The sequence below is a fragment of the Vicia villosa genome, linkage group LG6 (genome assembly GCF_029867415.1).
Source record: "Vicia villosa cultivar HV-30 ecotype Madison, WI linkage group LG6, Vvil1.0, whole genome shotgun sequence".
NCBI classification, from domain to species: Eukaryota; Viridiplantae; Streptophyta; class Magnoliopsida; order Fabales; family Fabaceae; genus Vicia; species Vicia villosa.
The window spans coordinates 132607217-132629475 of NC_081185.1; the positions used below are offsets into that span (position 1 = coordinate 132607217).

The following is a 22259-nucleotide window of genomic DNA, read 5'->3' on the forward strand; positions in this document are numbered from 1 at the left end:
TACGGATAATAAAATAAAATTCTTACATCCCACTAAAATTAGAATACAAAACATTAACCACACTGAGAGAATCACTTTCAAAAATAATTCGATGAAGCTGAAGAGCTATAAAGTCCTTTATAGCCTCTTTCAGAGCTAAAGTCTCTATTTCGTTAATAGAGAGATTACCAACGTTTCAAGCCACATCTGCATGAATGAAAGTACAATTTTGAAACAGTTTTAAAAGGTAGAAAAGAAGAAAAATAATAAGCTACATCATTGTTATAGATTTATTGTTATATAGTGTGATTTCTAAATATTTTTTAATGATATTAAAGGTAGTGCACTGACAGTGTAAACAAACTTTACACATACATCCAATCAAAATCCTTACACTTGCCATGTCATATTAATTTTTTTAAATTAAAATTGTGTTTTAATTGGATGCATAGTTGTGATTGGTTGACAGTGTAAAATTATTTTACACTGTCAGTGCATATCCCTTTTTCTCTTTTTTAATTAATAATGATAACTTATTTTCATTTAGTAATTTTAACAACTTTTTAAATTAATTTTAGTGTGTATTTATTGTTCATATTCTTTTTATACGACATATTTCTTTTCTATTTAGAGGGTTGCTATTTTTACACTAAAAACTCTATACCATATGCTACACCGTATCAAATACAAATGTGTGTTTGTGATTCAGTATTTGAAAAAAAAGTGGAAAAAAATTTAGATATATTAAAAAAAACCTAAAACCGTATCACGGTGATAGTTGTCACTTTTTGTGTATAATATTATTTCTCTCCTTTTTATATTATGGGTCATGTTAATCTGTACTCCAATGCATTAGTTAAGAATTCTAAATAAAGAAAGTGCTTTATGATCATGTATTGAATACAAATAATATTCTTAAAAAAGGTAATTATTTATATTTTTAATGCATTGAATTAATATACAATTTTTTTTATAAAACTTATCTTTTAATCTTTTTAATTTTTTTAAAAATGTCAAATTTATCTTTTTAATCTCTTAATCAATATTTTGGGAACACTCATTAGTATTTTCTTTATATTATGAGAAACTCTTACCCCACTCATTGATTCTCTCATCCACCATAAGAGTTGCAAAAAATGTCCATATGCTTTCGTAGATGTACACCTAGAACACTTTTTTTTTAAAAAAATTGATTTTTTCGTAAGTACATCTACAGAAGCGTAAAAAACATAGTAAACATTGAGAAAATTCAAATTATTTTAGTTCAATAAATCTTCCGGAGATGTATCTACGGAACGTGTTAAATACAGAGTGTTATATTTGTGTTATATTTTGATGTTCCATTTTTTAAATCATAAACCATAAACCCTAACCTCTAAGACAATGAAAAATAGTACACAAAAAAATATATCTTATACATAGCATAAATTGCACTATAATTTGATGTTCCATTTTTTTAAACTCTAAGGTAACGGAAAATAGTACAACAAAAGAATACATAGTATAAGATTGCACTATAATTTGATGTTCCATATTTGATAAGAAAATTGGAATTTATAATGTTCAGTAGGTACATCTACGGAATACTCTGTTTATGTTGTAAATGCTTCTGTAAATGTACCTACGAAATAAACTAAGTTTTTTTTCAAAAAAAGTTGCTTCTGGATGTTTATCTACGAAGCATAATTGGAACTTCGTCAGGTGGCTGAGAGAATTAAGGGGTATAATAAGATATTCTCTATTATAAGTAGAATGGCAAACGGGCATGCCCTCACCGTTTAGGCCCGCCTTGCAAAAGCTCGCAAAAAAACGGAGCGGGGCGGCATAGTTGAGGGTGCGGGCCTAAAACTTTGGCCCTTCCCGCAAAAAAGTGAGAGCGGAGCGGGGAATGTTCGCAGGCCTTGTACTTTTTAGACGTAAAAATGTAAATTTTCATGTAAATGTCGGTGCCTGCAAAAGCCCGCAAAAAAAGGGGGCGGGGCGGGACAGACATATTAGAGGTTGCGAGTCTAAAATTTTAGTCTACCCTGTAAAAAAATGCGGGCAAAACAGACATGTCCAATGTGCCAGGCCTGTTTTGCCGGCACTAATTATAAGTATGTTTATGATTGAATTATTTAGAAGATACTATTACAAATGATTTAACTAAAAATTATTCAATAAATTGCAAATTCGCATATTCAATTACAATCTCGAAATAAAACACTCATAAAAATAGTCTTGACCATTATTTCATATATATTTTTTACATTATTTCCTTTTTGTTATGTTAAATATCTCATGATTATATATTTCATATTACTTTCTTAAAGAAAAACAAATACAATTTTTGTCATGTTAAATGAATTTCGTAAGGAATTTTACAACTCAATTCCCTCATGCAGAATTTCCAGAACAATAATAAGCGTGAACAATTCAATTTTGGTCACAACATAATAACAATAATAATATTCCACGAAACATTATAAGTGGCACGTGTAGTTACAAATACAGAAGATGTTTTTTCCGTGGCTTAAAACATCTACTATTTCGGTTTCATGAACAATTTTCTCTGCTACCATAACCTTGTGGAGAAAATTCCCTCATCATGTAATGCTTGGCGTAGTTTTTCTTAACCTCATGTTTTCATTTTATCATGTTTTTGTTTCATGTGGAAAAGATAATGACAGTGATTTTTTCAATGTACTTTATGTTTGAGCCAAGTAAAACACCTCACCAAACGTTTGATGTTTTGTCTCAACCAATTGAGACATAAAAATATTCATCCAAACTTTGTCCACCACTCAATTACTACCCTTTTGAACCTTTTATTTTTATTTATTTTTCGGTGAAAATTAATTAAAGTTTTGTTTTTTTCCTCAAAATAATGCATAAGAATATTAGGGTTTAGCTTTAGTTTTTTTCCCTATATATATAGAATAAGAGATAACCCTAGTTTCACATATTAAAAAAAAATGTTCACATTTTCTCTAAAATTCTTTTCTTTCATCTGTTAACTCTCCACTATCTAAAAAGGTATTGCCTTTTTCTTTTTTATATTAAAAGGTATTGCTTCTTTCTTCTCCTTTCTGCTGTTTTTATGCCAATTAGTCTTTTTTGTGTTCAAAAAAACTTCTAGTTTTTTTTTTTTTTTTGTGTGTGTTTTAGATTTCTACTTCAAAAGCAAAGAATCAAGGGACAAGGACAACCAATCAGAAAACATGTTGCTAAGAAGCTCTTCAACACCAATTCTTGGTTCTCTGATATCTTCTTTCACAGACAGTCCTAATCATACTCATAGTCTTCACCTTGAATCCTGTCATATGCTTAATCATCTACCACCACCAACCACTCACAGACTCTCATGCAGTTCTTCTCCAATTTCCCCCTCCATTGCTGATCTTGAAAGGCAAAACAAAGGATTGATTAGAAGGGTTCAATCTGAGGGAAACTTGGAGGATTTAGCCTATGCTACTTGCAATAATGAAGAGAGATACAATCATATGGATCCTTCTAAGAGGTATTCAGGGAAGCAAAGAGGCTTGCCACTTGAGACAATTCCATCTTTCTCTCTTTCTAAACAAACAGGCTTGCGGGAAGAAGAGGAAGATGAAGAATCTGATATGGAAGAGGAAGGGTATGATGAGTTTAGTGTGATGAGTAGGATGATGGTGAGTGAAGAAGTGGAGGATAGAGTTTGCAGGGTGAGTTTTGGTGATGAGGGAGAGGTTGGTAATAGAGAAATGTATCTTGCAAAGGGGCTTGGTATTGATAGTTGTGGTGGTGGTGATGGCATAGGTGGTGGCTGCAGAGGAGGAGGAGGCAATGGAGGTGGTGATTATAATTCTATGGATTCTGACAGAAATGATGGTGATAATAATAATCATGGGGTGGAAGAATATTACAAGAAAATGGTGCAGCAAAATCCTGGGAATCCATTGTTCCTGAGGAATTATGCTCAATACTTGTATCAGGTAACCTCTACTTCCTTCTGTATGCATAAACAACTTGACTAAAAATTCACTAGATAAACTGATGAAAATAAGCTGTGAAAACAACTTATAAACATATTATAAGTTGTTGCTTATGCCAAGTCAATCCAAACAGGCCTGTAGCTCTCAATTGTTGTAAATCTCATTCTGGTAGCCTACTAGTTGTGTATTACTACCATGCTATGTTCATAACTTTTTTCACAATAATATCTTACACAAACCATATTATTTTTCAACTTATGAAGTACGGATGACACGAACACCGGGATACGGACAGGACGCTGACATGTTACATGTTTAACCCTTTTAGATGGGTGTGAAATTTGTTCAAGAAATATATAGGGCGTGTTGAAACAAAGAAAATAATAGAATTTTAATGAACACCTCTCTTAATTGTCCGACACAAGTGTTGTATAAGTGTCATACTAGTGCCAGACACCAATTCAAAGAGTGTCAAATCAAAGAAAAAACCATTTTCTTCGATCCTTGTCTGACTTTTCCGACACGTGTCATACAAATACACAGGCTTTATTAATGGATACTATATTATTGGTGATGATTGGAAAATTGATTTTGTTTTGATTTGACAGTGCAAACAAGACCTTGAAGGAGCAGAGGAGTATTATTCCAGAGCCATATTAGCAGATCCAAATGATGGAGAAGTTTTATCACAGTATGGGAAGCTAATTTGGGAGCTACACCATGACGAAGAAAGAGCTTCAAGCTATTTTGAACGAGCAGTACAAGCCTCTCCTCTAGACAGGTACAAATACAATATCATCTGCTTCACTCATAACATTATGTTAAGATTATTTTTGTTCTTTTTACATTAAGTTGTCATTTTACATGCTTGGAAACCATTCTAACAATAGCTGTTGGTTTCATGATATCAGCCATGTACAAGCAGCATATGCAAGTTTCCTTTGGGACACAGAGGAAGATGAGGGCACAGGTTACAATGACTCACAATGTTTCCCTCAACAATTTCATTTTGGAGAAATGGCCACTACCGGTGCTTAGAAGAGATATGATACAATGAATTGATGAAGAAGCTTTTGTTGAGAGAAATAAGCACACTGTATTCTATAATAACTGAAACAACAAATTGATGTGTAGCTTTGTGTTTCTTCAGCATAGTATGTACAGTTCTTTAGAGATTTTTCAGATTTGTATGCAGACCGTTTAATCAATTGAATTCCAGATTTGGGAACTGATTCTAATACTTAATTTGCATCAAAGACACTCCAACTTAAGATTAACCACGATTATAGTTTTTCACTTTACAATAATGACATATAATGCCATCAATGTGGAAAATGGAATTTCTGCTGTACATCTCTTAAAGATCAAACTTGCTTTATACCAGTTTCAAAACAAAATTTTGAAGTTTCCTGCATTTTATTTAACAATGATAAGTAGGATTCTATTTTTTCAACACAGAATATAACAACATTATTATTATAACCAGATTATAAAACAGATGATCATAGAAAAGCTAGATAATTCAGCTGCAATAAAAGACAAACAGTTTGACTATAATAAGACAAACCAAATTTTCATTTTGACCATATAATATGTGTGTCATAATGGATATATTTGTAATTTTAAAAATAACTTTAAGCTACTCCATAACTTTTCACCCTCTTTGGGTTTGTCTTAGAGTGAGCACTATGTCTGGTGATTTCCTTCCTGAAAATTCAGTTGTGGTGAGTCCTCTCCTTGATTCAATCTCTCCTTTTTAGTCTTTGAAGCTTAAAAATGGAACCTCTATTGTGTTTGTGTAGGTGGGGTGTGGAGCGGCGGGCTTGGATTTCCTGGCCACTGTTGCTGCTTATCCCAACCCAGATCAAAAAATCAGAAGCACTTCCTTCAAAGTACTTTTCTTTTCAACTTATATTCATTCGTGCTTTTTTCTTCCTTCCATCAGAAGCACTCACAACAAATACTTTTTAGTGTGTTTTTTAGGTTTTTGGGCTAAAAATAGTAATAATTGGATTGTGAAGTTGTAAATAATCTGTATTTAAGTCCTTAATCAAAACAATTTTTTTGGTCAAGTAGCCTAGTAGCTAATCTCACACACCTTAAAAGTAGACAAGTGGAAAATCTCGGGTACGAACCCAGACTCATACATTGGGAAATTGCGTGTTCGAACCAGGGCTCCTGCATACGCCATTGAAGCTACAGACGAGTATGAACAATGGACTGGAGGGAGAGAAAAATCATATAAATATATACTGAATGTCGGATTTTGTGTCATTTTTTTAATGGAAAAGATTCTTCTTATTTGAAAGTTCATATATCCAATTAATTTACTTTTTAAACTTAGGAGCCTAATTATAAATTTTTAACAAGTTTTTTCTTTCATAAACCTATTTAAAAATCTCCCGATAGTATTCGGATCTTAAGAGTAATTGAACTTTTCTTATTGTGTGTGTTTCCAATTTAATGAGTTTGTTGGGTGACCTTTAAAAATAAGATTATGAGTTTAAAAACAAACAAAACTTTGTTTTTTATGTAATAGAAAAATACATTTTCTTAGAGATTCTTGTGAGTTGAGTCTGCATTGTTTTCTGTAGATTGAAGGAGGTGGCAATGCAGGCAATGCCTTAACCTGCGCAGCTCGCTTGGGTCTCAAGCCAAGGATCATCTCCAAGGTTTTTCACTACCGCACACACTCTATGCATCTATATTCTCTTCATAAATCTTGTGTTATGACTTCAAGAAAACTGTGATACTCATTAGGTAGCAGATGACACTCAAGGAAGGGGCATATTAAAAGAGCTGCAGGCTGATGGTGTAGATACCTCCTTTATGGTGGTAATTTTCTCACAATATTATGTTCGGAATCTTAATGATGCTTTGTTTTTTCGTAATAACTATGTAGCATTTCGGTGCTGACTTCAAGATTGAGTGTGATCTTGGATTTTTAAGAATACTGTCATAGGGCTTCGGTGCCGACTATTTCATATTTGTTTCTTCAAAATATTTTTAATGCATATGTATGCTCCCTCTTGCTATTTATGGAGCTTCTTATTTGCAGGTTTCTAAGGAAGGCACTTCACCATTTACCTATATCATTGTTGACAGTCAAACGTAAGAATCATTGGTCTAGTCCTCCTTTTAATCTTAAAAACTAAGTTCTATCATGATTTGTTTTAAAATAAGATCTTCAAAGATCTGATGTTAATGCGGCAATTGAAAATTTTATGTGTAACTTGAGTAGTTTTTATTGTAATGTTTCAGCAAGTCGCGCACTTGTATACATACACCAGGTTTTCCTCCAATGAAACGTGAAGATCTTCCTGATTCAAGTGTGTTCTCAGCATTGAATGGAACGAGAATTGCTTATTTTGATGGGAGATTGCATGAAACTGCTCTAGTTCTTGCAAACGAGGTTGTTATTTACATTACTTCTGAAGCTTCCCGATATTCACGGTTATGTCTTTTAGTTGTAATATATGCTAAATGTATCCAATTAGCATGTTTTAGCATATAAACAAAATCTTATATTTTTCAGTACAGGCAGTGAAGATGAATATACCTATCTTAATGGATGCGGAAAGGCTAAGAGAGGGTTTGGATGATCTCTTGAAAGTAGTTGATTATGTTGTTTGCGCTGCCCAGTTTCCACAGGCAAGTTCGTTGTTTTCATTATAAATTATATTTTGTAACAGAATTATAATGCTAAGGTTCTTGCATAAGCTTTGTTTTGTTCAACTATTGGTAATAGGCATGGACAGAGGTAGCAACTATTCCAAAAGCACTTGTTTCTATGCTTCTTAAGTTGCCGAAAGTCAAATTTGTGATTGTAACTTTGGGAAAAGATGGTTGTGTAATGCTTGAGAGAAGTGCTAATGGTTAGTAGTCCATACAACTTTTTTTTACGTTTGCGTGAAATATTAATTGTATTTTGTATGCTCTCTTATTGTATACACTAAACATGCTCTTTTCACTTATTTTGCTTTTCTGGCAGAGGTCCCATCCACAGAAGAAGAAATGGATGTTGACAAATTACTGGAATCTCTGGAAACAAGAAAAAATGGGAGCATATGCACCCCAACCTGCATATCATCGGTAATTGTAATGAAACTCGCAACACCTTTTTCGTCTGAAGTCCTATTTTGCACATAAAAAATTAGTCGCCCTTTCTTGTATATGAATTTATAAAATGGATTGTAGCAGAACTGAATTTTTTGTGTTACTTACAGTTGGCGACAAAGTTGAGAGCAGAAGGTATAGGAACAATTTGTGGTAGGTTGTACATTGGAACGGCGGAAAACATACCACCATCAGAGCTTATCGATACCACTGGTGCCGGTGATGCATTCACGGGAGCTGTTCTCTATGGTAATACCGCTTTATTCGATGTCTTATCCTTGAATCACCATAGCTTTATTGTTTATACAAGATTTCCTTGATTACTTTCAGCAATCTGCGCCAACTTTGCAACAGAGAAAATGCTATGCTTTGCTGCCAATGTGGTAAATACAATAATCTTGCACTCAAGTGGAAATTAGATGGATAGATGTTTATGAATTGTTTTGACAAATGCAGGCAGCTGCCAAGTGCAGAGCTCTCGGGGCGAGAAGTGGTCTTCCGTGCTGCAATGATCCGCGTCTAGCAACCTTCATGCAGTAGTTTTAAATTTGTAGTGAGATGCTGAGTAGTACTGTTTTACTTTTAGTTGGCAAGTTGATGCAATTATGAAAAGCTAAAAAGACTTATTTCCATGAAATCTGAAATTGTTACCCGCAAAAGTGTGCTCCTGAATGTTATTGAAAAATTAGATAGATTTTTATAGTTTGAAAAGGTAAATAAAGGAAAAAATGTGGCTGCTGGGATTCGAGCCCAGGTCTCCACGGCCACAACGTGGAATTCTTACCACTAAACTACAGCCACTTTTGTTGTTTTGTCTGTAAAACGTTCATATATAAACTAATGATTCCATACTGATAAAATCATAAAATACAATAGTAATATTTACCATTAAAAAAAGTAAAACTACTTTCTTATTTAGGTATATATAAGGTTCCATTTTCACATATTTGATTTCTTCACAAAACATGTGTTGTAGAATATCTAATTATCCATATATATTAGTAGTGGAAACTATTACACACATCATGTTATAGTTGATTAATTAGTATGTCATTTTGTGATTGGTATCAAACTCATGGCTTCAATGTTAATTTTTTTTCTTAACACCACTAGTTTAATTCAGTTCGGAGACCAGTTCTGACATCATACTAATGCTAGATGTGACTACCTTTATGGGGCACCATTAGTCATTTAGAGAGGTGTCAGAACTGCTTGATTCAAAGACCTTTGTTTTTACACCGGACAAGACTGTGGTGCATCTTTAGAAGTAACAAATCTAGTCGGAGTCAAGTCTCTTCTACAATGGCAATCTTTTATACCTCGGTTTTAGCGGACATGCAAGCTAACAGTGTTGAAAAAGACCCTTTGGTTCATCCTTCAAGCCAAGGAGTACTTCATGGATCTCCTCCACAACTTTCAAAGGTCATTCTGGCATCAAATAGGTCCAATCCCCTCTAGATTATAGTTTTAAGAGATCAAACCGTAATCCTTTCTACCAAATCCAACATCAATCACTACTGTACCAATTAAAGATTGGTTGGCTTCAATGTTAATTTGTTACTAAAAATAGTCTTGAATTATTTGGTCTTGAAATTATGATCTTACATTTAAAAATGATAAATTCCTTACAAATAAATGAGTGCAATTAATTGAAAAGTACTCAATATTATTATCACAGTTGTTATAAATTTAATTATTATATTTTTTTAACTAAAGAAATTTAATTATTATGTATGAAGTTATTAAATATTTTTTAATTTGGTTTAAAAAATGTTATATTTCAATTAATATGGATGCATTGGCTAAGAAAGGTAAACTTACTCTTGAGAACATGATTTATTTAAGTGAAAATATAAATGATAAATGATAGGCTGGGTCGAGTTAGGGTTGGTCAAGCCTGAGTCTGACCTGTCAAAAAATTTAAAGTCTAAATTTGGTCTGTGGCCTATCAAAGACTTATTTTTAGGATTAAGTTTGGCCTTTTCGAAGGCCTGTTTGGCCTAAGAGCCTACATAAAAACCTATTTTATTTGAACATTTGTAAATAAGAAATTTAACTAATGTTTAAATAGACTAACAAATTTAAAGATCAACAAGACTAAATACTTCTTTGTGTTCACTTATTCAAGTTTACTTATTAACATAAATTTTTTGATGCTATTTGTTTAAGAGAACTAAAGAAAACAACTTATGACATTGTTCATAAAGTTTTTGCAGTTAATTTTCATCTGTTCATCAAAATCACTAAGCTTAATTTGTGTATTTTAATTTAAAGTATGAATACAATATTATAATAATAATTAAATTATTCATATGTAATTAAATAGGTCAGCCTACTGATAACAGGATTTTATATCGCATATTTAGCTTAAAATCCATGAATATTATTAGCATTTTCTTTTATTTATATTGTTTTACTATGATATTACGGGGGTATTTGTGATGTTTCAGGTTTTACGTTCATATCAAGGCTATTTGTGAAAAGGAGAAGAAATGGAGCTAAATTCATTACTATTTATGCTTAAAAGATGAAAAAGAAGTGTTGAAGAAATAAAAGGGGTGCAAAAGGAGACCCAAAAGCCCAAAGAGAGAGACCATCCCACGAAGGAGCTGGAAAAGACCTAAAGAGCATGTGGAGACGCCCGTCTCCAACAGCTCTCTGCCACGTCACGCAATGGAGACGCCAGTCTCCAACCGTTCCTATATTTTCTCCACTTGAGACGCACGTCTCAAGTCATTCACCTGGTCTCCCCAAAAAGTGGAGACGCACGTCTCCCAAGTCCAAGTCAGAAGCCCTATTTTCATGCAATGCAACTGCAAAGCCTCAGCTATAAAAGGAGACCGATACCTCAGTTCTCCAAGTCCGAATTTCTGCTAACGAAGTGCTGCCAATTTTATTCTTCAAGCATTTTAATTCCTTCCGCATTTCATTTAATTGCTTTCTTTTTCTCACAACAATTTCTACACCGAAAATTGTTGTGAACCTTTCATAGATCTAGCCTTACGTTAGATTTATTTTTACATTCCTTGCCTTTAAATTTTACGCCTAATAATTTCTGAAGAACGATCCAGCCAACCTGTGGTGGAAGTTCGAGTACTTCAAGATTCAATTTCATTTTAGATTAATTTTATTCAGGTTTATTATTTACCGCCTTTATTTATATTTATTTGCATGATATATTGTATGCCTTTTGATATGCCTTTTATTACGAACCAAACAAATTTATGCACGTTTAACCGTATCAATATGTCTGGCTAATTAATTAAGATATCGGTATGTAAAGTAAGTTAACCGTAGGATCCGAAATAAATTGGCTTAATTATGTTTTATTAAATATCACTTGTTTTTGGTTTTTATGTCTAATTTAATTAGTAGAGTCTTAAGATCAATAGAGCGAAAGTTTGAGGTTTTAAGGCAGTCAAAGGTTAAAATCAATAGAGCGGAAGTTTGAGATCTTTAACTGGATAGTAGACATAAGGCATTAGTTTTAAGGATGGCGAAAGCGTATTAAAACTAATTGGAAACTATTTACTTTCAAAAAGTATTTTTAAACCCGACGCGGGATGGCGAAAGCGTACGTTAGGGAATACTAGCATGAACCGAGTCAACAGAGCGAGAGTTTGAGACTAGGGGATTTAAGTAGATAACGACTTCATAAAACAAGCATTTTATTAACTATATTGTTTTCAAAGAGCTTTTCTAAATCTCATGGGATTGGCGAGAGCGTACATTACGAGTTAGGATAGTAGTCTAAATCCGCGAGAGTTTGAGAGGAGGACTTTTAATCAATGGAATTAATAAAGATTTTTAATTGGATTAATACATTAGCCAATGAACCTTCGGATCACCTAAGTTAAACGAAATACATACTGATATCCGTTTATTATTATATCTCTTAGAATTCACAATCACATTCCCTTTAGAAACAATCAAAATATTAGTCGCCTTAGCTTTACATAGTAACCTTAGATAACGGTAGATCGATTCATAGTCCCTGTGGATTCGATATCTTTTAAAACTACACGACACAACTGTGCACTTGCAGTCATCAGATTTATAGACACGTAAAGTTGCGATCACCTACTAGGCTTAAAAGACTTTTTATATGGCCTGTGGTCTAGCCTTTTTAGCTAAATAGGCTTTTAAAAAAGTCTAGGCCTTTTCTATTTGAAAAAAAGTCTGGTCTGGCCTGGGCCTATGTAGGCTAGGCCGTAGGCCCCTGTTAGTCGGTCTGGCCTATTCCCATCCACTATTGGTTTCAATTTTGTTTTTATTTTAAATTTGGTATTCAGCCTTGAGATCAATTAATTCAATAAAAGTAATTTCACCGTCTATTAACAGAGACCATTTAAATTCAAAACAAAATTATCTATCGACTAATTTAACATACAAAATTCTCTATCGATTAATCCAACATAAGAATTTTTAGCATTTAACGGCATTTGACACTGAGGTTTTTAGAAGAGTACATTCTCATATCTCAAACATTCATCAACATACAAACCTCTAAATTTCTTTAGTTTTAAATATTATAAAAAAAGTTTTAATAACATACCAACCTCTAAATTTCTTTAGTTTTAAATATTATAAAAAAAAGTTTTAATAGAATAAATGTGCAATCTTATAAAAGATGGTTTGAACTAATCAGCTGAACTCAAAGAACACTACTTCACTCAAAAGAAGGAGCATAAGAGAAGCAAATAATTATATCAGAACCCTATAATTGCACATAAGTTGAATATCACCTGATTCATGCCCATTTCATGAATGATTATTTTGAGCTGAAGATATTAACCGAGAAACTAATATGGGAAGGTTACCTACTACTGTTTGTGGATTAAAAAGATAGACTCAAGGATGCAAACATGTCTCTGTTGCATATTTGTGGTTGTTGGTGGATATGTGGCAGCACTAGAACAAAAAAGGTATTGATGAATGTCGTACTTGAAAAATTTAAAGCGTGTGAATTTCACATTAACCTTTAGGATCAATTTGCTCCACCAATTCTAGTATATTGGATGCAATTAAGACTAATAGTCAATTCCCATCAAGATACTTTAAATTCCTTAATATGAATTGCACAAACACACTAAGCGTATCTTTTGATAATACGTTACAAAAAATGTTTCCTACATTTCACTCATGCATTAATAAAGTAAAGAATTATTTGAGAATAATTGAAATGGTGGAAAACGGGTGCGTATATTTCTATTTTCATGTGTTTTCTATTTCTCAAGTGTCTCTATTTATGGAGAAGTTAATGCCACTTGATAAAGAAGAAAATCTTTTGCAATATAAATTCTGCACCCGTTAAAGAACGAATATAATGTTATAAAGTTCATAACTCTTCACAATCGATGCAATGGCTCAGTTGGTAATGCTTTGCGCCTATAATCTAACAGTTGCATATTCGACCTTTGACATTGCTTCATTTTGAATTTATTTTATTACCATGGGTAAAATAAACATTCAAAAATTGGCAAAAGGGAGTATTCAAACCGTGGACATTTAGGTTGAAGGACACAACTTCTAACCATATATTCCAACATGTTTATTTTTACTTCCAACTAATAATAATTTTAATTGTCAAAAAATATTTTGAAAATCTCTAACAATCCCCCACCATTTTCAAAATATAATTAAATCTCATATTTCTGGAAATATCATGGTTTCAGATAATGGTATCTTACGATTTGAACCATTACTTAATATTTTAAATTTTTACTCATCCCTTAATAAATTGGTAGACAAGTTTTGAACCAATTTTTTACTAGGACAAGAGTGCATAATTCACACATGAAATCTCGACACTATCCAAAGAATTATAAAAATTGACACACTTAACATGGCCTTGTGTCACGTATCCTTTTCACGAAGAATTTAAGAGTAAATCCCTCTAACTCTATGATATAGCCCCACTTCATTCTCATTTAGGTAGACTATATCGGAAATGCACCCATAATTATGCATTCTAGCAAATATATGATATATGTCTATTAAGAGGAAAACTTTATTCTACCACATTTATTCTTAGGTCCAAGTTCTTTTAAGACTTGGGATGTATCTTTTGTCAAGTACTTCAATCACTCTAATAATGTATTAGAACAAGATTTTGTTTTGCATTCAATCTTTAAGTTTTGATGATAACAACACAAATATTTTTTGTGTAATAATTTTGTACTATAATAGTTTCTTAAGTGTGCAGATTTACTATTTTGGTTGATTAAGGATTATTGTCTAGAAAATCATCAAAATCAACGTCAACACACATTAGAAGAACTATTAATCAAATTTCTAAAGTGACATCAGCAGTTTTGAAGAATGTTGAATGCTCATCAGAAAAGGTTATTTGAAAGTGTTTCTAAAGATAAGCTTCTATCATATCTGAAATCAAGATTTCAAGACTCAAATAAACTTTTGCTTCCAACTCGTAAATCAAAATGCATCATTCAGATAAGCTGCTGCTTCAACTCTGAAGACTTCATTCTGACTTTGAAGACTCAACTCTCTTGGGACGTCTACGTTACCTCATCTCTTCCATGCTTTCTCTACTTGCACTAGAAGCAATATGGTACAATAGTACATCATCTTTTCCACTACTGCAAGGACGTATTATACGAATCTGGCGTTGGTGTATTTCAATTTCAAAGAAAACTCATACACCAACTCAAATATGAAAAAAGAAGAAACACAACAAAATCATAGCTCCACATAGGGATAGATACATACCTTGACAGAGACCACAATCAGAAATGGATGCATCAGAGAGGGAAATCCGCGATGGTCGGCAAGGAGGTGGTCATGAGATTTCCCAGCGCAATGGGCTACTACAATGGGTTTGTGGTGGATCTTGCTTGTCGGTGACAATCAGTACCCTTAGCCAATCAAATACTATGATTCAACGTCATGTCATTTTTTATTTTTAAAATAAATTAAAATTTTAACACAAATTACACTAAAGATAGGGATACCCAACTTAAATTTATGGATATCAAAGAATTTATCTTATTATTTTTGGTAAGAGTCCTAAATATTTGACATACATGTAAAGAGTTAAACGGTAAAAATGATAATAATTTAATAAAATTGATTAAGAATACAAAATGACAATTAAGGGTATGAATAATCTTGTTTAATTAGTGTTAATTAGTGTTATGGGGTAATTTTGGTACTAGTAGATTTGTTAAATTTCAGTATTTATTTAAGAGTGAAGACCCATTTTGGTCCCTCACAAATATTACACGAGTCAAATTAGTCTTTCACAAAAAATTGACCCAACTTAATCCCTTACAAAATTTAACCGGATCATATTAGTCCTTCTGCTAATATTTTTCTCAAATCCATTTTTTCCTACTTCTAAACCGGTTCTTTTCATTCTTTTAAACCGTGACTGGACTGACACGTTGAATTTTTTTAATTTTTAATTTTTTAAATACTAAATTATTTTTTATTTTTAATTTCATTTTAAACAGTTATCAATGAATACTATCAAAAAAGTCAAAATTATTTCTTATAAAGTAATTTTTAAACAAGTAATTTCCATGATTTCTACTAATATTAACAAATTCTATACATAAATTTTTACCTATGAGGTCTCAAATTCAAGTCCCTTCAAATTAAATGATTTTCACTTTACAACTACTAGACAGATCAATTTCTATCGTTAATAAAGTGACTATCATTTACAACTAGAAAATTCGATTTCTATTGTTAGTAAAGTGACTATTATTTTACAACAAGACAAATCAATTTTTATTTTTAATAAAGTGACTATTATTTACAACTAGACAAATTAATTTCTATTGTTAGTAAAGTGACTATTATTTACAACTAGATAAATCAATTTCTACGGTTAGTAAAGTGACTATCCATAACAACTAGACAAATCTATTTCTATTGTTAGTAAAGTGACTATCATTTACAACTAGATAAATCAATTTCTACGGTTAGTAAAGTGACTATCCATAACAACTAGACAAATCTATTTCTATTGTTAGTAAAGTGACTATCATGTACAAATAGATAAATCAATTTCTATTGTATTAAATTGACTGTCATTTAATCTGAAGAGACTTAGGTTTGAGACCATATTGATACAAATTTTGTATTTCTTATTTTAAATTTAGAATTGTTTAAGATTAATCACATGGGTCTGAGTTCAACTCCTTATAAGAAACAATTTTAGCTTTTTTATATTATTAATTTATAATTGTTTAAAAATAAAATTAAAAATAAAAATCAATTTAATATTTAAAAAATGAAAAATAAATAAAATTCAACGTGACAGTCTAGTCACAGTTTAAAACTAGAAAAGAACCGGTTTGAAAAAAATATTAACAGAAGGACTAATATGATTCGGTTAAATTTTATAAGGATTAAATTGAGTCTATTTTATTGTGAAAGACTAATTTGACTCCTGTAATATTTGCGTGGGACTAAAATGGATCTTCATTCTATATTTAATTTTTTACAATTTTGTTCGATCAACTTCCATTGTTGAACCACCGTTGAAGGTAGAACAGAACCGCAACTAGCAACCGTAGAATCTCCAATGACATGCATTTCGAAACCATTCAATGCCACCGTTTTCCACAAACATTCATCCCCTTTCCCTCAATTTCCATCCCGCCTCCATTCTAATGCACACTCTTTTTTTCACTCAAACACATTCCGCTCCACGAAAAGCATCAATATCTCATCCCACGCCGTTCCTCCTCTCCCCCAAAACCAAATCATCGTTCGTTCCCTCCTCCTCCTCTCTCTATCTATCTCCCCCACTCTCCTCCTGCGCGCGCGTTTAGTTACATAGCTTTCTTTTTCTGTACAGATCGGATGCGGAATGACGACGGTGGATATCTTAGCTACCGTGGACGGATATCCGAAACCGGACGATAAGATCCGAACAACCTCCTCTAAGGTGCAAGGAGGCGGAAATGCCGGTAATGCTTTAACATGTGCGGCTCGACTCGGTTTGAAACCCAAGCTTATTTCCAAGGTTTTTCAATTTTGTTTCTGTTTATTTATTTTCTGATCTGATGAATCTGATTGGGACTGTTGAATTTTGATTGAGTTGTTTGTTTGTATATGTTTTCGACTAGGTTGCTGATGATGCTAGAGGAAAGAGCATATTGGAGGAACTTGAAGCTGATGGTGTCGATACTTCCTTTATTATTGTAAGATTCAGCTTGTGTGTTTTGTAGGCACAGTGGAAGAACCTTCTTCGTTTTCTTCTAATTAGTTATAACTTTCTGAGTTGAGAGTTTAATGTTTTCATTTTTCAGGTATCCAAGGGTGGTAGTTCTACATTTTCATATGTACTTGTAGACAGCCAAACGTAAGGATTTGTTTCTATCTTTTACTCTTTACTTCCCATGGATTAATATTAGGACGACTTTCATTAACAATATCAAGAAGCCTGTAGACCCAAGGCTTACAATGGTATAATAGGAATTTTTTTTCAGAAAATGCACTCTCGTGAACTTATGGTGAAGCTCTATTATCTTTCAGCCAGTGCCCCACTTATTTAACATAACATGTCCTCAAAATGAAATTATGCGTAAAGTCCAAGTTCTCAATCCTCGTGTATAATGTATATCAATATAAAATTTTAATTCTAGCTAAAGTGACTCTCCTGGCTATGCAGCCGTAGTCTCTCGAAGCTAATATGTATTAACAATACTGCTACATCAATTATATTTTGTAGTATTAGAGCTGATTAAAATAAAAATATATGATTAAATATATTTGAGGCAATCTACCTAGAATTTCAATAGTTTAATTGAGTCAACTAATTATAAGCTATACTCTCAGAAAAACTCGCACAAGTATTTACACCCCTGGAGATCCTCCCTTAATGCCAGATGATTTGTCTCAGTCAATGTTGTTGTCTGCATTTGATGGAGCAAGATTAGTTTATTTTGATGGAATGTCTATCGAAACTGCTCTATTTGTGGGACAAGAGGTAATCATCATCTCACTTGTGCTCACACCTCTTCCACTATGGATGGATAACTTTTTAAGGCATACATACTAGTAAGCTATAAATTACTTTTAGTTGTAGGTTGTCATTTCAAAATTACTCATGAAGACAAAAAGGTCAGGCATAAAGCTTACTTGTTGAGGCTGTGATTTGTCTCGTTGGCGAGGTTTCTTTTTGTTTCCCAGCTACGTGTATGCGAACTATAATATTATGATTGAAAGAATACCTACTACACTTAGTCTGCATGAACATGTTTCTCCAACTCTCAAGTTAACTCATACAATCTTATGTTTCTAGGCATCAAAATCGAATTAACTCGCTTACAGTATCCTTTGTGTCAACTTATGTAGACTCACAAAAACTTGTATAGACCTGTGATTTTGAGGACGATTGAATGAGAGTACACCATAATTGGTATTTTCTCCCAAATATAAACAAATATACAGGGAAGGGGAATGATGCTCCATTGAGTCCCAACCCCACCGTAGTTCCTAGAGTAAACAAAGTCATAACACCAGGAAACATGAACAAATCCATTGTTGCGAGTATGCAATGAACCCAAAAGGCCAACGAGGTGAACGAACCTAAATATGGGCTGAAACCTAGGTCTACCGAGTTGAATCCAGCCCCAATGAGGGGGAGCCCAGTCCCTTCATCTTTCATTCATTTGTAATTTTAAACTGTGATTTTTTAATTTGTCCATCGATTTTGAATATGTAAAGCTCTTTTTCTTTAGTGGGCTGTGAACCTATTTCCTGTCATGTAAATTTGTCCATCAATACTTGTCTGTTCTGGTTTAATCTTTAGAATTTGACAACCTTGTACAGGCAGCTCGCAATAATATTCCTATTTTAGTTGAGGCAGAATCGCCAAGGGAAGGGTTGGATGAGCTATTGAAGCTTGCTGATTTTGTTGTATGTTCAGCAAAGTTTCCACTGGTAATGAGGGGCTCACATGCATTTTTCCATGAATTTGGAACTATATGAAAATGTTTATCTTCTCGGATTCCACTAAGAGGGAGACAATTAATTCAATTTTCAACACTTCATGGTGTTTTCAGAATTTCAGTACTCCCAAAACAAAAAGAAGTTTCTTCAATTTTGGCAATTATCATTATAAATTTACTTTTTAACTCTTCTATCATGTCATGGTTAGCTTGAATTGGTTTTTAGGTAGGGCACACCTCCAATTGCATATATAAGGTGTCCAACTGTCCATATGCTTCTGTTCATGATTAATCTTTCTTGGTGTTCATTTGGTTGGTTCTTGTTGTGTTAGGCTTGGACACAGGCACCATCTATCCCAAGTGCATTGGTTTCCATGCTTATAAGATTGCCAAATGTCAAGTTTGTGATTGTGACTCTGGGTGAAGATGGCTGTCTAATGTTGGAGAGAAGTACAAATGGTGAACACCCGAATGACTTTTTCATTTCAAATTTTTAATTTTACTTCTCGAAAGAGTAGAATGTTCTAAATTATCATTGCTTTGAATCACACGCTTTTCTTTGAACAAATGTAACTTACAAGTTTAATGCTCTTGTGGGCAGAGGATGTCGGCATAGAAGAAAGGAATGTAGAGAGCTTCTTAGAACTCTTGTACAAAGAGAAAGATGATAGCTTGGCTATTCCAACCTGCATATCATCGGTAAACTATTGATGAACCTATAACTTGTATAACTTTTATTTTAATGTGGAGATACATTCTGTAATTCCAGATTGAGTTTAAAAATATATTTTTTGTTTGAATAAAAGAAGAAAATTTGAAGACGGAGACAATAATTTGCATAAGAGAGGGGAATTATATGGCTAATTCAAAAGAATCTTGTCAAATTCTGTCACTAGGTTTCTGTTTAGCGTGGAATTACAGACCATGAAAAGCAATCATGGATTTAAAACCACATGCTTAAATTCGAGTACGGGCGAATCTTGCAAATTACGTCTTTTGGTTCATAAGCATTATTTAAATTGTAAGGAATATCACTGCATTGGCGTGTGAAAAGTATTATTGTCCAGTTTTGTTATTGATATTTTCAATATTACACCAACTGATCAATGACAACCAAGTTTATCTCCGGGTCGGCTGTATCTGTATGTGTCACTGTAAACTGATACCAAAAATCATATCAATATAAAAGTTAAAGCAATTGAGTGAAACATCTTTTTATGATCATAATATCAAACAAGAATCTAAATTTATACTACATTTGTTAGGATTCAATTTTGTGTTTCAATTCATTTAAATTAGACAAGCTATATTCATATTGATTAAGAAATGATAACTTCGTATAGAATTTGCATTTGTATGCCTACTCAAGTTTGACGTTAAAACTGCCAACATAAGTTGAGGGACAACAACATCATAGATAAACCTAGACTAGTTCAATTCTTTGTCAAATAGATGATCATGATAAATTCTTATAAAATAGATTTTCTCCTCTTATCTTCACCCATTTATTTTCTTAGGTGGTGAGAAAGTTCAGATCAAATGGAATAGGCACAGTTTGTGGGAGATTCTTTATCGGAACAGCAGAGAAGATACCAGATTCTGAGCTTATTGATACAACAGGTGCCGGGGATGCATTTATTGGAGCAATTATGTATGGTAGGTGTAGTTACTCGAGACTTCACCTGGATATTCATTTTTGGTTTGTTTACTTGTGTCCATTTACAGTAGAGTCACAAAAAGAAACAAAAACATCTCCATGATGTGGTACACAGACTTCACCCTTTTCATCCTTATGGATGGGCTCATCCTAGTGGCAGTGGGTAGTGATGCCACCCTTGCCTGAACCCCAAAAAGAAATTTTGATTTAATCTCATTGGAAAAAAAATTATGGCGTGTTCCATTCACGATTGTTTGTCTAGGTCAAAGCTTGCATTGTTTCCATATATCTGCTAGTTTCCTGAGGTTTTAAACTGGTCCAACATTTTCATGTGAAATCTTAATCAAGTAGACATGCAACTTTATTTGTTCCAGAATCTTTGCAGTAGTATCTATTCGGCATTATTTTCTTACCTAGAGTCCCATGCTGAGTCAGTTCGCTCGTGAGTTAGCTGTTTTTTTTAGCTAGACAGTTATCAAGTGGGTGGAACTTAACAGAAGTAGAACTCTCAAAATCTCTATGGTTCAACACATTTGTTTGGCTGTTTTGCATGGTTGCAAGAAGATACTCTCCTATCAGTATCTAGTCAAAGACTAAGCTTGGAGTAGCAGAATACAAAACCAATAGCTCAAACTAAGTCCTCTAAGGATAATTGTGAAGTTATATGAATGACACACTTTCCGTCTCTGCATGTTAACATTTTTTTGGAAGTTTATTTTGGCATTTTTTATTTACAAAGTAATTGATTTTGCTCTGACTTGTTTTATTTATAGCCATTTGCTCAAACATGGTACCAGAGATAATGTTACCCTTTGCTGCACAAGTAGTAAGTTGCTCAAGACAATTTATTCATATTATTTCCAACAGAAGTAAGAAAATAGAATGTTGGAGATTTTTTTACTCATTTCATTGTGATAACTGCAGGCAGCTGCCAAGTGTAGAGCTTTGGGAGCTCGAACCGGTCTTCCTCACCGAACAGATCCATGCTTAACATCCTTTTTATGCTGAGAAGGAAGTTCTGTTGTAGTGCTCATGTTTACTTCGTGGTTCTTTATTCATGTCTTAAAAAATGTCCTATAGTTTGTGCAGAATGTGAGTACATGATTTTAATTTTAATTTATCACAGGTAATAAACTTGTCTTAAAGTGTGTGTACTTTTCTTTTGATTAAGACAAAAAAAAATACACTTAATCTTTTCTTATAATAGGGATAACAGATAGTGTTTTACATGCCAAAAAAAACATATTTAACTTTATTTATTGTTATATTTTAATTAAATGTACACCAAAGAATCATAGTGGGAGGAGCAGATACAAAAGGGTCTTTGGGAATGGACTGCATGTAGTCGAACTGACGCATGACGTGCTCAGATAGATAAGGAGCTGTCAAACGTAACCTGCAAGCCAACCATCCTGAGTTTAAGACAATATCATCAAAGGAAATCGTCTCACGGTGATCGGTGTAATAGTGGAAGTGTATATTCTCAAATACCAAGCTGTCAATATACACTCTGAACGACTCTGATGCATGTGATGTCTTAGGTGCCGCCTGGGACTGTGATGTCTGAGGTGTCGCCTGGGCGTGTGATGCATCAGGTGCCGCCTGGGACTGGGACGCCTCAGGTGCTGC

At 33.2% G+C, this 22259-nt stretch overlaps 3 protein-coding genes and 1 non-coding gene across 6 annotated transcripts; 3 read left to right on the forward strand and 1 right to left on the reverse strand.

Annotated features, from left to right (window-relative positions):
- Nucleotides 1-2845: 2845 nt before the first annotated feature.
- On the forward strand, nucleotides 2846-5172 carry LOC131610049 (uncharacterized). Of its 2 annotated transcripts, none has more exons than XM_058881908.1 (4): nucleotides 2846-2994; nucleotides 3127-3932; nucleotides 4541-4713; nucleotides 4844-5172. In XM_058881908.1, the coding sequence occupies exons 2-4, from the start codon at nucleotides 3180-3182 to the stop codon at nucleotides 4968-4970; spliced, it is 1053 nt and encodes a 350-aa protein (XP_058737891.1). In that variant the 5' UTR covers nucleotides 2846-2994; nucleotides 3127-3179; the 3' UTR covers nucleotides 4971-5172. The 2 variants fall into 2 exon arrangements, with proteins under 2 accessions (XP_058737891.1, XP_058737892.1); XM_058881909.1 differs by having other exon boundaries at nucleotides 2907-3024.
- A 374-nt stretch (nucleotides 5173-5546) lies between these two features.
- Nucleotides 5547-8759, forward strand: LOC131610047 (uncharacterized). Its single transcript, XM_058881907.1, has 12 exons — nucleotides 5547-5656; nucleotides 5735-5824; nucleotides 6527-6604; nucleotides 6693-6767; nucleotides 6991-7043; nucleotides 7194-7344; nucleotides 7473-7583; nucleotides 7681-7807; nucleotides 7924-8024; nucleotides 8159-8297; nucleotides 8379-8431; nucleotides 8505-8759. The coding sequence occupies exons 1-12, from the start codon at nucleotides 5621-5623 to the stop codon at nucleotides 8586-8588; spliced, it is 1098 nt and encodes a 365-aa protein (XP_058737890.1). The 5' UTR covers nucleotides 5547-5620; the 3' UTR covers nucleotides 8589-8759.
- An 18-nt stretch (nucleotides 8760-8777) lies between these two features.
- Nucleotides 8778-8849, reverse strand: TRNAH-GUG (transfer RNA histidin (anticodon GUG)). Its single transcript has one exon. It is a non-coding gene; the product is annotated as a tRNA-His (tRNA).
- Nucleotides 8850-16527: 7678 nt separating this feature from the next.
- Nucleotides 16528-22139, forward strand: LOC131610050 (uncharacterized). 2 transcript variants are annotated; one of them, XM_058881910.1, is made up of 11 exons: nucleotides 16528-16785; nucleotides 16876-17043; nucleotides 17147-17221; nucleotides 17330-17382; nucleotides 17859-18009; nucleotides 18855-18965; nucleotides 19306-19432; nucleotides 19575-19672; nucleotides 20491-20629; nucleotides 21404-21456; nucleotides 21555-22135. In XM_058881910.1, exons 1-11 carry the CDS (start codon nucleotides 16600-16602, stop codon nucleotides 21636-21638), a joined length of 1245 nt encoding a protein of 414 aa, XP_058737893.1. In that variant the 5' UTR covers nucleotides 16528-16599; the 3' UTR covers nucleotides 21639-22135. The 2 variants fall into 2 exon arrangements, with proteins under 2 accessions (XP_058737893.1, XP_058737894.1); XM_058881911.1 differs by lacking the exon at nucleotides 18855-18965 and having other exon boundaries at nucleotides 21555-22139.
- The last annotated feature ends 120 nt before the right edge of the window (nucleotides 22140-22259 follow it).

Bases quoted from the DNA above. Each gene is read 5' to 3' on its own strand.
- LOC131610050 (XM_058881910.1), top strand. From the start codon at position 16,600: ATGACATGCATTTCGAAACCATTCAATGCCACCGTTTTCCACAAACAT. The intron at 17,044-17,146 runs GTTTTTCAATTT...GTTTTCGACTAG, and splicing joins AACCCAAGCTTATTTCCAAG to GTTGCTGATGATGCTAGAGG. The intron at 18,010-18,854 runs GTAATCATCATC...AACCTTGTACAG, and splicing joins CTCTATTTGTGGGACAAGAG to GCAGCTCGCAATAATATTCC.
- LOC131610049 (XM_058881908.1), top strand. From the start codon at position 3,180: ATGTTGCTAAGAAGCTCTTCAACACCAATTCTTGGTTCTCTGATATCT. The intron at 3,933-4,540 runs GTAACCTCTACT...TTGATTTGACAG, and splicing joins ATGCTCAATACTTGTATCAG to TGCAAACAAGACCTTGAAGG. The intron at 4,714-4,843 runs GTACAAATACAA...TCATGATATCAG, and splicing joins CAAGCCTCTCCTCTAGACAG to CCATGTACAAGCAGCATATG.
- LOC131610047 (XM_058881907.1), top strand. From the start codon at position 5,621: ATGTCTGGTGATTTCCTTCCTGAAAATTCAGTTGTG. The intron at 6,768-6,990 runs GTAATTTTCTCA...TCTTATTTGCAG, and splicing joins TAGATACCTCCTTTATGGTG to GTTTCTAAGGAAGGCACTTC. The intron at 7,584-7,680 runs GCAAGTTCGTTG...TATTGGTAATAG, and splicing joins GCGCTGCCCAGTTTCCACAG to GCATGGACAGAGGTAGCAAC.